At 38.5% G+C, this 16,981-nt stretch overlaps 1 protein-coding gene across 3 annotated transcripts in view; it reads right to left on the bottom strand.

Moving 5' to 3' along the window:
* The window catches only part of fstl4 (follistatin-like 4), a 209,627-nt gene that overhangs the window by 170,544 nt on the left and 22,102 nt on the right, over positions 1 to 16,981 (bottom strand). For all 3 annotated transcript variants that reach the window (XM_080483999.1, XM_080484000.1, XM_080484001.1), the window contains exon 3: positions 14,627 to 14,660. In XM_080483999.1, the coding sequence (XP_080340125.1) occupies positions 14,627 to 14,660 (34 nt within the window). The remainder of the gene's footprint in view (positions 1 to 14,626; positions 14,661 to 16,981) is intronic.

Below are 16,981 nucleotides of genomic sequence, written 5' to 3'. Positions count from 1 at the left end.
GAGAAAAATCAACAGATGGTTAGTCTACAAGACTGCTGGCAAAAGGGTTTCTTTTTTTCTTTTCAAAAATAATGACATTTATGATCCTGTGCAATTGCTGTCACAGTCAGAGGATGTTTCAAATTTGCTGAACATCTAACAGATTTTGGGATAAGCATTTTAAATAACATTTCAAACCAATCTATAAAACAGAAAAAGGACTTTAAAAAAAAAAAAATAATAATGCTATTCGATTCATCCAGCAAAGCTCAGTTATTTGTGTCATATCTGCCAACAAAAGATAATTTAGTAATTGGTGCCAGCAGTGGTGAGGGATGAGAGCTAGAACTCACAATCCAAACACTCCTTCTGCAAAGGGGATCGCTAATCAGGATGATAATGTTGCACACAAGGATTATGGTGACGCAAACCCATCCTCATTTTGAGAGTGTATTATCTGGAAAAATGTGCAAAAGTACTCTTGACATCCAATAAACTCATTACATTGACAGCATGTGTTTATAATATTCAGGTTTCTTATCAGCATCTTTTTAAAGTGTCCAAATAGCTTTCATGAGATAAACTGAAGCAATATTTGTTCTTCCTTTTTTCATGGTCACATTCTTGACATATGTATGTATATAGTGTTTGTGATATTCCATTTACTTTCAGGTTATCTTTGTCAAGTATTTACCCATGATTGAGGCCATAGCTTGGGCTAACTTACTCTGAACTTTGTTGTCAGACAAACAATCATGTTTGGATGGAAAACATTTGGTTGACTTATTACTGCAGTTAATCATCACACAATCTATTTATAACAGATGTGTTTGAATTGCATTATTAGACTGCTGTGCGCTAATTCTACTAATGTACTTTACAAGATTTGGATGAAGTCTATAACTTAGGAGGGAGTACTTTAATGCTGTTTTGAAAGTATCAGACAGATTTTAAGGCTGTTGTTGCAGTTGAGAGTGCAGAAGCATTTCTTAGACATTTTACACAGAAAGAAAGTAATTTAATGTGAGAATACTTTAAATATTTCATTATAAGTGATTTGGTCTATTCAATGCATTTTGATTATAATAACACTTAAGTTGAATATGAACAAATTAGTCTAGATTTCCAAAAATACAAAAAAAATTAAAAATACAACCACCAATATCTAAATGTCTGTTACATCTAGAATATGAGTGGATTATTAAGTAAAATATTCTGGTGAGCAATGACCTTCACAAAATAATTTCCAATTTTGAAGTTACATCTCTGTATGCATGGAGGCGCCTTAACCAAGAGCATGCACAGCCGTTAAAACTGTATTCAAAACAAAGGTCCATAACTACAACAGAATTTTATTATCACAGTTGAATGTGTTTATAAGGAAAACATCGCCTGAAATTAAATGGTGTATAGGTCTGAATCAGTCATTAACTTGCACTTTGATAAGTGATAGGAGAACCAAGCGTGAGTTGATTACTCTGATCCTTACCCTCTTTCAACCATCTGAGAAATTTGTTATCATCGCCTCCCCCTCAGAATGACAGCTGAATTATCACTTAGCTCGCTGAGAGACAGCTCATTCCAACACGTCAAAAAAACCACGCTAGCCACAGTCGGCTCGATCTGACTTCACACTATAGTCGCTGCTCCTGCTTAGTATGGCAAGTAGCAATTTCATTATGATTCTCTCTCTCTCTCTCTCTCTCTCTCTCTCTCTCTCTCTCTCTCTCTCTCTCTCTCTCTCTCTCTCTCTCTCTCTCTCTCTCTCTCTCTCTCTCTCTCTCTGCCTATTTCGACGGGCTCGGGGTTTCGTTGCTGATGCGTTTAGGGTGAAGGGCCTCTCCTCCTGGGTCCCGGCCGTCGCTCACACACCTGGGAGTCAGCCCCACTATCACGCATGCTATTTGCACAAATTGCTCCATTTGTGTTTGAATATGAAATGCATTTCCTGAATATGACTGGAGATTGTATCGGCTCCCTGTGAAAGCAGTTAAGCTGTGAGGGATATTTTCTTCTGAAGGGACATTGCCGCGTCATCCCATCTTTGCATGGTGACAATTTGTGAATCGTCTTCTCAGATGAGCTCCAAAGCTGCACTGTTCCCTGGACTTTACCAAGTAGCATAAGGTTAGTCACACATGTGGCGAGGTAATGCTTACTTAACTGACAGGAAGAAAACAAAAAAAATAATGATATGGCTTCATCTTATCATTACTTTTCCAAAAATTGGTTGTCCAAAACAGTGTTTCTCAGTTTTGGAGTAACCCTCTTTTGCATGTTTTGAATCTCTCCCTGATTCCGGCTCACCTGATTCAAAAGACGGCGCTTAATACAGGCCTTTCTTCTACGATGGCAAGAGTGAGCTTGTATCTGTTGATGAAATCCTGATCTTTGACGCGTACTAAGGAATCCCACAAAGTTAAGGACATGATACGAGAAGCAGAAATAAGTACTTTCAGGAGGATGAGGCTCCCAAGCGTAGCACCTTCATGTAGAGAGAATATTTTTCGAAGGAGAAATTCAAAGTGCCCTCATGAAGCCATGAGCTGAATTCTAAGGAATACCGACGGGAAGTCAAAGAGAAGAAGTCTGACATTAGTTTAGATGAACTACACAATGATCACTTTCACCTCAGTCAGTAGAGACCAGCAAGCAAAAAGATGAACATTTTAATGTGATGCTGGGTGAAACTGAGAATTGTCATTTGACAAGTGAGTTTAGGTCAGTTTGATTACAATTAAGTATACCTTTATTCTTAATTATCCAGAGACTTCTGGTGCCCGGCGTAACACAGATCATTCAAAAGGCTGTTCACAGTGCAAAGTAGCTTCACAAACTGTGAACATTCCCATCACACGTTTCATTGATGAGACTTGTGAAAACGTTGCATAGAAACACAAAGTACATTTGAGGAGATGAATAGTCCCTGGGGGCTGGCAGTGCGGTGATATATCACAGCAGGCCACTCCCACAGTCATGGCAGAAAAGCACCATAGATGTGACAGTGCATAAAGGAGGACAGCAGTGAGAGCAAAGCTCTCCACTCCATCATCACTGTCTGATCCGAGCTCCTGGAAAGAGAGCATGCACAATTCTGAATCATGCACCCAACATTCAAAACCGAAGAACAGCTGGCTCGTTTCAGAAACAATCGTAGTCAAACCTCCAGGCAATGGTGGCGATGGCAGCAGCCACTGTAATATGGCTTCTCCATCTGACTCAAAGCTGTTATTTATCGTCTTTCAACACAAGGTCATCAGGATTTATCATTATGAGACAATGATGAATTTATATTTGTTACTTTTAACTGAAGCACATAAAAGAAGACAGCAGGTTTAAACAATGTCACCTCAATCAGATGTAATGTAATTGAGCAATATTATTATTTGACTGATAATACACAAAACAATTACACAATTCGATTTTTCAGCATTGATTATCAGCTGCGTTGACAATAAAAAAGAATAGAATGGGTATATAATGGATCATTAGAACAGTCTAAAAGCTTCATAGTGAGAATATTCAAGGCTTGGAGGCCATTCATGTTCTCCTTGTTCACATGGCGGTTTTCTGGAAATATGACCTGTCCAGGATGTACCGTATCGTCACCAGTATTCCGCCGACACAAAGTTAGACAGAGCAACATAGAAGGTGGATCGATACAATAGTTGTTGTTTTATTAAGTCACTATAATGTCGTCTCAGATACTGACAAACCTGCATTTCCAAAATTAAACATGATATCCAATCTCATTGGAAGGTACTGAAAAGCAGGAAATCCAAAAAACCTACTAACCATCACACTAACCATCAACTGCACACTGACACGTCTATCAATGTTAAGTGAGACTGTAAAAACGAGGTCATGCGCTGAAGGCAGATCTGATTTTCAATATTAAAGTTGAAATGAAGTTATCCAGAGAGACAGCTGGGACCTCTTGGTTGATGGGATGAGAGTAGAAATTATAGAAATGCTGCTCATTCTCATTTTATAATTAATTTAGCACTTTTGACAACATACCATTAATGACCAATGATCTCTGGCATTTTTGCCGATCACACACTGTAACCTGATTGCGTTCCTCATGCATGATTCTGGTGAGCTTTATGGACACCCGCTCCAACCACAGGTTCAGGGAAAGACAAAATAACTAAACCTCGACTAAGTTTTCTTTTCTTCTCTCCCTCTCCCTCTCAATCTTGTGATAGCTGGTTGCTCGAGTCATTTTACATTTAAATTTGTTGAGTAATAAATTATTCAGTGATTCAATTCTGAAGATAGTGGCAAATATTTTCTGAGAACAAGCAACCCACCTGCCTCACCACGGGTGCTGCCACCTCACCGACTTGTTTTTAAATTACATCCACAATAGGATCCTCATTAATCTTTATGTAGGCTTCAGCTCGCAGCAGCATTTTAAAAATAGATTTCTATATATGTGCAATGACAATGATCAGACAGTCCTCTGAGTCTATTGGGTTATTTCTGGGGACTCTTCTCTGTGGGATATGGGTATACAGTAGTTTGTTGAGATCAAAATGTCTGTCACAGCAGCTGCGGTGCTTTTATGTGCTGTCTTGTCACCGACAAAAAAGGAGTGGATATGGACAAAGAGCTTCAGAGAAATCTCAAATTGCATATTGAATTCTAAAAGCACACCCTCAAAGGTGAAATCCTGGCAGAGCCCACTCGATAATGCTGCCAGAACCTGAACAATGGTAAATGGTTGTCATATTTAGGAAAATTATGCAGGAAATACAAATGCCTTATTAAAATGCTTTTTAAATTCTATTCAAGCCAATTTCATTCATTTTCAGCTCAGTGTGCACTGCCTGGATGTGTCGGTGCGATCGCTGCCTTGATTCCTCTGAGACTCGCTGCTGTTTAATGTTGTCTCATTGATTCCATCGAAGCACAAGGCTGTTCACCCTCCCCCCCTCAGTGTCTGAGCTTTTGTGGAAAGTCTTACTTCTACACCACGCGGCAATAGGATAACCTACTGGAAGTAAATTTAAAGGAATCATGCCATGCTTCTCTCCCAAAACATGTTACCTTTTATATTTCCCCCTCTAATTCCTGTTGAATATGTTCATGTGAATAAGTACCAAGGAATTATTGACCATATAAATACTTTGATAATCAACTGTAGAGTCTTTTTTATACCATATAGTCCTTGAATGTAGGTTTGCTGGCTGAATAATCTCTCTTAAAGGTAGTAAAAGATGTTTAAGTCAACCCGTTTTTTTCAGCCACATGCAATACACTGGAAAGCAGTTTTATCTTGTGTGATGTGTCGAACAACCAATAATGTAATAATGACCAATAACGTAATACCTACCAACAATGTAATACATATGGCAGTTTTCACTGAAATAAAGTCCATAACCTAATGGCTTGTCAACAGTGTAATAACATATTTGATTCATTATAATAACATTGTGTGACAAGTACCAAGGTTGAAGCAGCATACAAAATCCTTTAAACAAGTAATAACTGCAATTATACATAAGTTCAACTGCATTTATTGGTAATAAAAACCCTTTTTCGCAAATTTTGTGTAGCTTGCGTATGAAAAATATGTCTGGTAGATGGAAAATATTGCCTTGTCATGTTATTTGTTTCATTATATTCAGAAAGGGTAATATTATTATATTATTGACAATTATTGCATTGTGGACTATTATTACATTAGTAGCTGATGCAAATGTGATATCTTCTTAAAGTGCCTCAAATAATGAGCTGTACATGTATATTATGTCTATTATCAGTTAAATCTATACTAATGACACATGGTAGGTCAGAGCAGCAAATGATGTGAAAACTAAAGTTCTAGTAACTGTCATTACTGTATTGGGATTGCAACAGTTATAGAATAAACCTGAATCACTAATAACTCGGATATTGTATTGCCACTTCTCAACTTAATTTTGGAAGTCGGGACTGGACATAATCATTTTTCAACACCAAAGACTACAAATACATCTGACAAATGGAAAACATTCCTTAAGTGAGGATATGTGACTAATAAAACAGTGTACACCTAAAAAGCATGCTGATGACTGTGAAGGGATATAAAGTCAGACCGAATGTGTTTACTCACTTGTAGAAATGTGGCCTGACAGCAACTTATTAATACTTCCACTTCTCCAGGGGTATGCAAATACACCCTGTCATCTGCAAAGTGTGAATGTAGCCCTCGCTCATTCAGATACAGATCACAATAACTTTTCCTCAAAGTCCAGCAGGCACATACAGTATCTGTCTATCTATATCTGTAGATGTAGATGGATGGATAGATGGATAGATGGATAGATACCCTACATAAATACGTCTGTGTGTGTACACAGTTGATTTGCATTTGTGTGTGTTGGATGCAACAGAATAGGCAGCGGCAGAATAACAGAGTGAAGGGAAAAGATAGAGCTGAGCCGTGGTAGCATATAATCTGAATTCAAAAGCAATCATTTTTGTTCTCAGCTCATAAAGCTGTCTGTGGTTGATGGGTAAGGCAGTAAAAATCAGGGGGAAGAAGGTAAAGAATAGATCCGAAGGGTTCGCAGTAATGCTTACACTCGCAAAGCAGCAGCTGGTATTGTCCTGAGGTTGACCTCCGCCGAGTCAAAAGTAAGGAATAAGCACAATGATGACTAATCAGAGCCATTATTCATCACAAAATGATAAATGCAGTCACTTCATTCTTGGGCTTTAAGAAAAACCTCTTAATAATCAGAAAACAAATAAAACAATGACACAACTGCAATTTATAACGTTCAAATAATCAGGATGGATAAGACTTTGATAGGACTCTGCTGATTATTTGCTGAGACACTACAAACTAAATCAGCAATCAATAAAGACATAATTTAAATAACAATCAAAGGAAATCCTAATTAAATTCTAGAGGTTGTGAATTAGTTTCAAGACAGAAAAGTGCTCAAAGTAAAGGTCATCATTAATAGACAGCACTTGGGCCTGTGTTTGTTTGGTCTCTTTAATACCGTGCAAACATAGTTTTGTCTGTGTGCCAAAATACAACTTGTATTCATCCGATCAGACGTGGCAACTTACTGATTCATCCAATTACAGGATTGCTGAGGGTGATTAAGCTCAAGCTCATAAATGATACAAGGGAACTTGCGTGTCTCACGTTTAAATACACATCTACCTTTACCTTTTCAGAATCCCTGCTGTGTGTTTTTATTTTCTCTAACACATCAGAGTGTGCTTGTGAGTGTGCATGGTCTTGCATTATTCTCTTTGTAGGGGCTGATCACTAAATATTTAGGGCTGGCTCTACCTCGTGGGTCCCGAAACGCAGGGTTCCACATCAGATTACATGATTTAAGGGTTAGACTTTCAGTTTTCGTGGTTAAGGTTTAGATACGGAGGGAAAGGAACACGTTACTTCAATGTGAAGTTTCTACAAATAGTGCAGCAAGTTTGCGTGTGTGTGTGTATGTATGTGTGTGTGTCCAAGTAGGCCTACTGATGCAGCTTACCCCAGTCAGAGCAAAGTGTTACTCAGAGTGCGATTGTCAGTCCCTTTTAGTCCCTGGAGAGTCTGTGTGCCCTCCTTAAGCCCTTCAGCAGTTCTTCAGGCACGCTCACCATGGAGCTAACACACACACAAGCTACTACAATCTCCCTTTTCTCTTTGACTTTCAGACTTTCTGGGTAAAAATTATCACAGCATGAAACTTCGGCTGCCTGTGAATAGGATCATAAAGCAAATGAACTGTGATTCAGGTCCATGCCAATATGAAAACTGTGAGATTTATGAAGTAAATCATAACTGCACTTAAGAATATTCTACTTTTTCAGCTTTGTCTATAAAGGTAGGTGTGTTTCTGGCAAAGCCTGTTTCATTTTACTATTTTGATTAAGTCCTGAATGACTCGGTGAACTTCTCGCTTGGTAATCTTTATTGTGCTGCAGCCTAATGAAATCATACTTCACAAAGATTTACAGTGTGACTGAGACAGTGAGTTACAACTAAGAGCTGTGAAGATTCATTATTTCTGCAGGTTTTTAATAATGTAGGATGACTCACTGGAAGTCTTCCTTTCATGATAGTATCCTAGTATGATAGCGTATATGTTCTAAATATGAGTATATAATAATACTGTTAACAGAGGTTTTGTCATAACAGAAGCATGTGTACTATTGGGTTTGACTTTCTTGAAAACATGTAAAAGCTGAAATCAAATTGAATAAAATAAAGGTTTGTTATGACTGTGAATTCTTATTCATTTTTCAAGATTTTGAATAAGCAGTTATTACCACCAACATGGTCAAGCATTTATTTTGCCGCTGGTGTCATACCTCATATCCAATGAAAAATACATGAGAGAGAAAGTCATGATCAGATTCTCATCTGGTTCCAAACCACAAAACGGCAGCAAAACAGCAGCTGGATTCTGAACAAACATTCCCACCACAAGGCTTGTTAGCATGAGCTCCTGACAATATTAACAATGTGTTTGTACAGACTCTGGCTTTGTGTGCATATATGCAGGCAGTGGACTTAGAAATTAGAGACTTGGGATTCGGAATTTGAAGGTTCGACTCCCAGAGCTCACCTGTCACCACTGTGGATCCTTGAGCAGGACCCAAATATTAGTCACTCCTTTGTTCTATGATCATTAACACAATGAATTGAACACCTTGCCTAACCTTTACAACCTTTACATAAGCACAAATACACAACCCAATAACACAAAGACTGAAAAAGTAGGTGTATAAAGACAATGCGGTCATCAATTATTCCCACATTGTTTACACTTTCATACACTTGCATTCAATTCTGACTTGTTTCTCCATCACAAGTTGCTTCTGGCAGTGAAAGTTTGCGAATGAGAAAGTGTATGCTGTGAGGGTTTGTGTTTAACTTGATGATTTCCCTCACAACCTTGCGTATAGTTAAAGGTGATAGTCTTCCACCCGATACCTCAATCACAGCTCAAGCTGCGGTTTTTCACACCTGACTGATTCTCCACCACCTTTACTTTTCAATAAAAATAAGTGAAGTAAACATGAAATACCGCCTCAGTTATATTCTGCAGCCCGCTTGTACAGAACCTTTGGGAGGAAGAGAAAATATCTATATCATGTGCTTAATGATCTCTGATGACAAAAAAATCAACTGCAAGGTTTAAAGTCCAGACAAGTAGTCGTTTAATCAAAGTAATATAGCTCTTTTCAAGTTGGAATCAGCTCAAAGAACTTATAATAACTCTTACTTTGAATATTTGGATTATTGCCAACTTGGCAACAACCTTCCATTACCTTTTTCCAAGGCAATTACTCTGTCAAAAAACAATTTCCGAAAGAAACCACACTAATGCGCTCTTTTATGTATTTGGCAATAAAATGGCAAAGTTATTGCTGATGCAACTCAGTTTGAGAATCAAACTGTTCACTTTGCAATGAACACAGTGATTCACAATATTACTATGACACTTCCAATCGTTTACCAGACAATGAGTACGTTTCCTCAACAGGCTCCTGTTTAATCTCACTGTCCAAAAACATGCGTTTGAGATTAACCGCAAACTTGTAAGTACTTGGAGACGTGAATGTGAGTGTGGGTGAATGTCTGGACCGAAGGTGAATAAAGCGCCACAGAGGATACATGTTTGAATGGGACTTCAGCCCACAAATGTCGAGGACACAGTTCATTTATGAAATAAATCTGGGGCTTCTTTGCTTTAAGTGATTATGACATTCTTGACTGAAAAATAAGGATCAGAATGATTTGGTACTTGGAGAGTCATGAGTTTCTCTTTTTTTGGCATGTTCTGCTTTGTTGAACACCCCACAGTCATACTTTGATCAGCTGACTACCATACAACACATAACGGTTGCGAATTCATTGGCATTCCATATGAGCATCAACAGGAATTACTATCTCTCGAAAATATTTTTTAAAAGCGTTCCTATTTTCTGCTTGTTGGTGTTTGCTTGTTTATAGTAACTTAATGTGAATGTTGTCTCTCTGTGCATCTTTTAATAGGTAAATATTGACAATGAGGCAAAGGCACCCAACATAAAAAGAGTTTTTACTTCAATTTAATTGAAACAAATACAAAGAAAAATCTAAATTTAAAAATATTTTTTTCCGAATATCCATGACAACCTGTTAACTAACCCTTAGATATTGTGCACTCTTCTTCTCTCCTCATATTTCATGATTTGGCCCATCTTTTTTCAATCCATGTTTTCTTTCTCTTAGCTGTGTGTACTTTTTCAGTTCACCTTTCTATTTCGATCAGATATAATTTCAGGCTGTCTCTTTAAAGTTCACACTCTGACACAAACCCACTACTCACCTTCATGCTTTAACATTGCAGGGCATGAGAAAACCTGCTACAATGTCAGTTCTGCTCAGTATGAAGCTAATGTTTTCTCATGTTTTTTTTTTTTGTTTTTTTTTGTATCGACAGTGAAGTACAGCTTTTAAAGTTTGCAAAAGTCACTATGACAATGTGTCAAGGCATACTTCAGGTGAGATGATGTATGGATCGCTTTTGACTGACTAACTGAGCCAAGAAATGATTTTGGATTTGTCATATTTTCTTCTCCTCACCCCTCCCCTATCCCTGCTTCCTTGAATTTCCTCCACACTCCTCTCTCTTTGTCTTTTCCGCCTCCCAGATTCCTCCCCAGTCATTTGCTGCTTATTAGGGAGTCTCTCTGTCAACCTTGTCCCATCTAATTCTCACCCAATTACAATCTAAATGAACCACAGGACTACTTAACTTGCTTTGCCTCTTCCCATTGTTTAATTTGTGACGGTAACAAACTCTGATTAGGCCTCTGCAAAGGTTCATAAATTAACCACTCAAAGCCAAATTAATCACCATTCCAGGGAAAGATAAATGGGTAATATTCAATTTTTCCATATGGATCTCACCAACAGGAACAACCCACAGTGAAAGAAGTAACCATGACAATTCCACTGCACATTGTTCAGGCTGTAGCATTTTGACCAGTTTGTCAGTTGCCAACCAATAAATGATAATTTACTGAGATCTACTGTTTAAGATATCTGAAAACCTCTATATGTGGTGTATACACAGAAGCAATTTCCACTGATAGCATTTATGTCCTCAAACTAAAACTGGGCAAATTTGACTGTCATTATCTCAACGCGAGTTGTGTAGACAGTATAATGAAAAGGTTTGTCAAACAAGGAGAGAATAAACAACATCTAAAGAAAAGAACAGAGGGAAAAGAAGTTGATGAACAGAAAAATAAGTTAAAAAGAGGAAAAGAGGGTGGTAAACTGACATGATGAAAGATCCAAATGATGGGAAAGACCAACCACTGATACTGAAAACCAACACTTCCAAAGTGCTCTGCTGATCATCAGAGAGCAAAACAAGAAAATGAAATGTTATTGCCTGATTTTGACAGTGGATCTAATTTAATATACTAATAGGCAGTGGATAATTAGTCCCAAGAGGCAAATCAACACTGTGAGTGTGTGGAAAAAAAGCTAAACTTTGTGAAACTGCTGTCCTTAAATGACAGGGCAGGATTAGTACAGATGCACTGGTGTATACCTGCTTCTTCTATATGGAGTGTTCATGTTATTCCCATGTGGATTCTTCTCAGGTTCTTCAGATTCTTTACACAGTCACAACAATTACTGATATTTCCAAATCATGTTTTCAGGTTGATGTGTTTATGGGTGATTGTCTGTTTGTGTTGGCCCTCCGATGAACTGGCGAGGTATACAAGGTAGTCTGATAAAGCACAAGAATATATGAGCTGATAGACCTTTTAAAGTAACTGGACTCAACAGTATCACAACTTTAAAGTTAATAGATCAATCATTTAGGCTTCAAGTTCATTTGAAGTATGTTATCTGTAATAAAAATAAAACAAATGTTTTGCAACTGCTTTTCAGACACGCATCATTATTGCACTTATTTTTGTTTGTTAACCCTTTTTTTTTTTTTTTTTTTAATTATACATTTGTTTAGTTTGCATTGCCACTAGCGCCTGATTGAAAGAAGTCCAGAGTTTTATTCTCAGGTGGGTCTCCAGTTGCTTCAGGTTCCTTCCAGAATTCCTAAACATGTAGGTTGGATCAACTTGATGATAAGTGTGAATTAGTGGTTGATTGTCTCTCAGTGTTAGACTGATATTGACGGGTGACCTGACCATCATGTACACTACCGTTGGCTGATTGTTGGCTTGAATAAACGTCAGCCCTCTGTGGAGGATTGAAGATTAGATGGATAAAAAAAAAAACTAAAACTTAACTGGATATATGAATATGAAAATTGCTTCCTAATAGAGGGGGACAAAAGAATAAATGCACAAGTCCTCCTTTTTCAATGCCGATTGAATAGCTCTTGAGAGACACTCGTCTGAGTTTTTGCACAGGGCAGCTTAAACATTGAAAAAGCACATCGAAATTCAAATAAAAATTATAAAATCACTTAACCAGGATTGAATGCTGCTACTCTGCTCAAACGGCTATGCTCTGAACTTTCTCTTAAATCACTTGTATTCTACAGCAGACACTCTTGACATGTAAATGCATGTGTAGAGCGTATTTAGACACTATTTATAAATGTCTTTTGTTTCGGCATGATTGGCTGATTAGATAATGCATTGAGCCGCTTGTACCTAATGCATCAACCAGTAAATTCACAGAAATCAGTGATGGGGGCAGAGAGTCGTTGCCTGTCATGGAGAACACTCTCTGTACCTTTTGCACCAACAACAGTGATGTAAGATGCAGGTGAGAAATGTCCATGAGACTAGAAAAGCAATCATTACATAATGAGGTAGAATTCTCAAAGCTGAATCAAATTCACAAGCCAGCATCGATAGGTAAAACATTGATAAGAAGGACAACTGTGCGGCATAGCATACTGTACACCAACAAAAGAAATCCTCCGAGGCATGTTTAGGTTGAATAGCAGCAGCAGGCACAAAGAAGTAAGTCTGCAAGCACGGAAACAGCATTTTCCTCTGGAGATGGAGACAACATATCGTAATGGGCCTAATGCTTACAGATGAAGTCACTTGTCAAATAGGAAGCAGTCAACCTTGGAAATATTGCCGTTACAGTAACTTCTACACAAACTGCTCAATTCTGCTGTTATATAATACAGCACAGCTCAAAATACACAAAAACAGCAGGGCTGAAAACCTATGGAGAATTTGTCTTCGCAAACGGCGCCAGTGCAGCTTTATGGCGTGCAGCACCTTTCACAGCAGCTCAGCTCGCAACAAAAACAGATTGGATTAATAGCTGCTAAAGCCATTAGAAGTGGAAACAAATGAAACACATACATAACAACCATTGCTTGCTGCCAGGAATAAAATACACAGTCTTTGCCACAACTTGTACAATACCTGCACTGTTCAGAGATTTTAAACTACCAAACAAGATTGTCAAACACTCCAACAATAAGTTTACAATCCCAGTGAAGCCCCGCGCTTTAACCCATTAATGACAGGAGCAAAGTTTTTAAATAACGTAGCTCAGAAAAGTCCCTTCTTGGCTACCTCATGTGATATTAAAGCTTCACATCACAACAAGTTGTGTTGCTGCAGCTTTTGGAGTGAAATTTTGTATAGTTTGAGTAGTGTGGTGACCTTTCAGGGCCACCGTACTAACCAACTGGGTGCAGGTCATGTGAGAATTCTCTTTAAAGATGTAAGGAAGTAGTTTCCAAAAATCATAATGTATTTCATTGGTCATGGAAAATGTTTGTCACAGTTTATAACATCCGCATGTTGCATCAAGCACGAAAGGAAGAAATAAACAAAAATAAAAGATGTTTCACAAGTAAACAATGGTACAATCATTGTTAGATATTAGCAGAGCACATGGTTCAAAAGTGTGTTCAAGTTTTAGTATATCAGAAGTTTTGACACCCAGTCGTGCTTCTATAAAGAACTGCGTCCATATTTAGAACGGATGTCAATAACGGTTGAAAAAAAAGAAATAATAAAAGACAAACTGTGTCAGTAATCACGACTCTGTATCATATGTCAAATAAGCATGACTTATTCATTCCTGACAGGCGAGTGAAGATGCCCGACAGGCAGATGATTTTTCACCTGAGAAATACATTTTTCAACTTACGGACAGCTTGTCATTCCGAATGAGTGACTTCAAAAAGCTGCCACTCCTTGTCTGTTAAGTTGGAGGAAAATGGCTGGACATGGCTGAGTCTCACACCATTAATGAAAAATATCCCTGCCTTTCTTTTTCAAATTGTGTCAAATGGCGTAAACCTAATGCCTGCCAGTCCCACAACCAGTTATGGAATCTTCTCCTGGAATCCACTGACAACTAAAATGCTTTCAAAATTTAAATGACGTGTTTTCAAGCACTCCTTCTGAGGACAGCGGAGCAGTAAATGCAGTGCAATACCAAAAGGGATTTTTCATATTGTCACAGTTATGTCATTATCTGAGTTTTGCAACAGTAACAGGCTGCATGGTCCATTTTATGGGAGCCATTAGGATTAGAGTGACTTTCCAGCAGCATTTCCCAGTAATCAGAAAACCAAAGTGCATGCCAGAACAACAGCAGAAAGAAGAAAAGAGTTTGTAATAGAGCACAACATGGCATATTTTGAAAAATGCTGTTTGGTTTGAACACAGTAAGTGTACTCACATTGATCGATGTTACCGTCTGCTTTCCCCTTCTCCTGCAAACAGAGAACACACACAGAAGTGGTTATTACAGGCTTGGAGGAGTGAGACGAAAACAGCCCCTTTCTGCAGCTTTTTCCGTACGCCATTCGTTACCGCACCTTTTCCACCTTTTCCGCTCTACAAGAAAGACGGCGGTGGCAAACAAAGGTGAACCGATGGAGGGATTGAAGAGAAAAGAGAGTCAGAGATTGCGTGAGCGAGAGAGCGAGAGAGAGAGAGAGAGATTGTGTGGCGGATGACAGCAGTGAAACGATTCGACTTTTTACTGAAGCCGTTTCCAGACTCAATTCAATCACCCTAATTGGAAATACGCTCGCCAACACGCTGCAAGATGGTGTGTGTCACCGCATTGTACTGGAGCGTTAATCAGGATGTCAAACAATTGATGCTGGCGGGATAAATGCTGATTAGTGTGTCAGTCCTATCTGTGGGTGTGATATTGACAAGTGGTGTCACATTAAAGTCACGTCACTTCCACTCATGGCTCTAAACACTCTAAATGTTAACCAATGTTTGGACGACAGACTGGAGGACAATCCTATTGAGATGTGAAGTACGTAACGATCAACATTTAAAAGTTAAGCAAACCAGAAAGTGCAGAGAATGATGGAAGACAAGATAATTGTCATTTGGCATCACTGAGCAACATCAAGGGCAAAAAAGAAAAAGCAGGACGATAATCTGCTTCAGTTTTTATGCAATGATTTTTGCGTCGGACAACAAAATTGAGTCTTGTTAAAGTAAAAGGTAAAATGGGGGATTACACATTTATGTTAAAACTAATATTTAAACCAACTAGAGTTTGAATGGATTAACTCGGCTCACTGGGATAAAGGTAAATATAAGTTAAGATAAGTAAAAAAAGTTTCTGGGACCAATGAAGAGGGGGGAGCCCAGGTGTTACCTGATATTTGCAAATACCTGCTCCAATAAAAACCACCCAGAAATGGTTTCTTTAGAAGTATCAAACAGTCGGCCAATAAAATAAAGCTTATGGTGTGATGCAGCCAAAAAAATAAGCTAATTCATTAAGAAAAACCAACATTAAAAACGTGAAAAGCTGATTAAACCCCCCCCCCAAAAAAAAAAACCCAACTTAGGTTGAATATGTAGTATGACTAAATGAAGCACGTTTTCAGAAAGTATATTTAAATTAAGTGTGTCACAACTGGTTCCAAAAGTCTGTCACCCTCAGTGGTGGATCTATTTACATTAAGGTCAAAAGGAATCAAACATTTAATCATTAAATCATACAACACAGTAATGTCCATCTATTGTACTGAATCCAGCTGGTTTGTGCTCATTTGGTGTGGTTGTGAGTTCCCGATCACTTTTGCTTGTTACAACACAAAGACTTCTGCATGAACGGGTCTCAACTTAAAACTAAATTTGAAACGCACCTGCAAAACAAACAATGGGCTTGCTGCTTAAAAACAGAAGCAGGTCTCTCAAACCAACACCACTTTGGAAGAATCCAATATGTGATGGCAACTGAAGTGCGGTGACATTTTGCATTCTCGTCCCTCAGTGTGGATGTCACCAATAATGAGGCTCAGTGATAAAACATGTGTGCGTCTGGGAGGCCCTCTCGGGCTCCCTGGAGGCCGAGAGCCTCATGAGAAACAGCAGTTTTAGTGCCTCCTGTCATTGCCTCCGTCTTTGCCTCTTCATCTCCATCCCTCTCACTTCCCTCCCTCCGCCATCTGTCCATCTTAATTGCAGACGTGCTTCCTCATGATGGCAGGATAAAATTGAGTGTGCTCATCAGCACTGCCTTCCATCATCTCGAGTGCCACTGTTTGATCAATTGATTAGAGAATCAAACCAAGCATAGAGGTGACGGAAAGGCAGGGTGGTTATTTTTAAAAATACTGTCCGCTCTTCACTGTGACTCACCAGGCTTCTTTTTTGTCATTACACTTCACACCCGCTGCTTTAAGGGACTTTTACGCCGCCATATTTGAGAAATCATTCCAGGCAATTTACTTCAAGCAAAGTAGATGCCAACAATCACACATGGTTGATTAAGAGGCTGTTTCTCTTAAATGCTGCAGTGCAACTATCATTGGGTGGAGAAACGTAAGTAATTACTACCAGAAATTCATTTGAGGAAATAGTAGAAACCTACTGGGTTTAAATTGGAATCAACATGACTCTTTTCTCCGCCATGTTTTTTTTTTTTTTTTTTTTTTTTTTTTCTTTTCTGAGAGTCACGCTGAATAAATGGGTGTATTTCAACATACATAGAGCTGAAGCAGAGCATGTGATAACATTATGACAAGCCTGAAAGATATGCACAGCCGGAGCAAACATC

This window comes from Lipophrys pholis (assembly GCF_963383615.2).
Source record: "Lipophrys pholis genome assembly, chromosome: 16".
Lineage (NCBI taxonomy): Eukaryota > Metazoa > Chordata > Actinopteri > Blenniiformes > Blenniidae > Lipophrys > Lipophrys pholis.
Note: the sequence above shows the minus strand (reverse complement) of the source record. Positions and strands in the feature narration are given on the sequence as shown.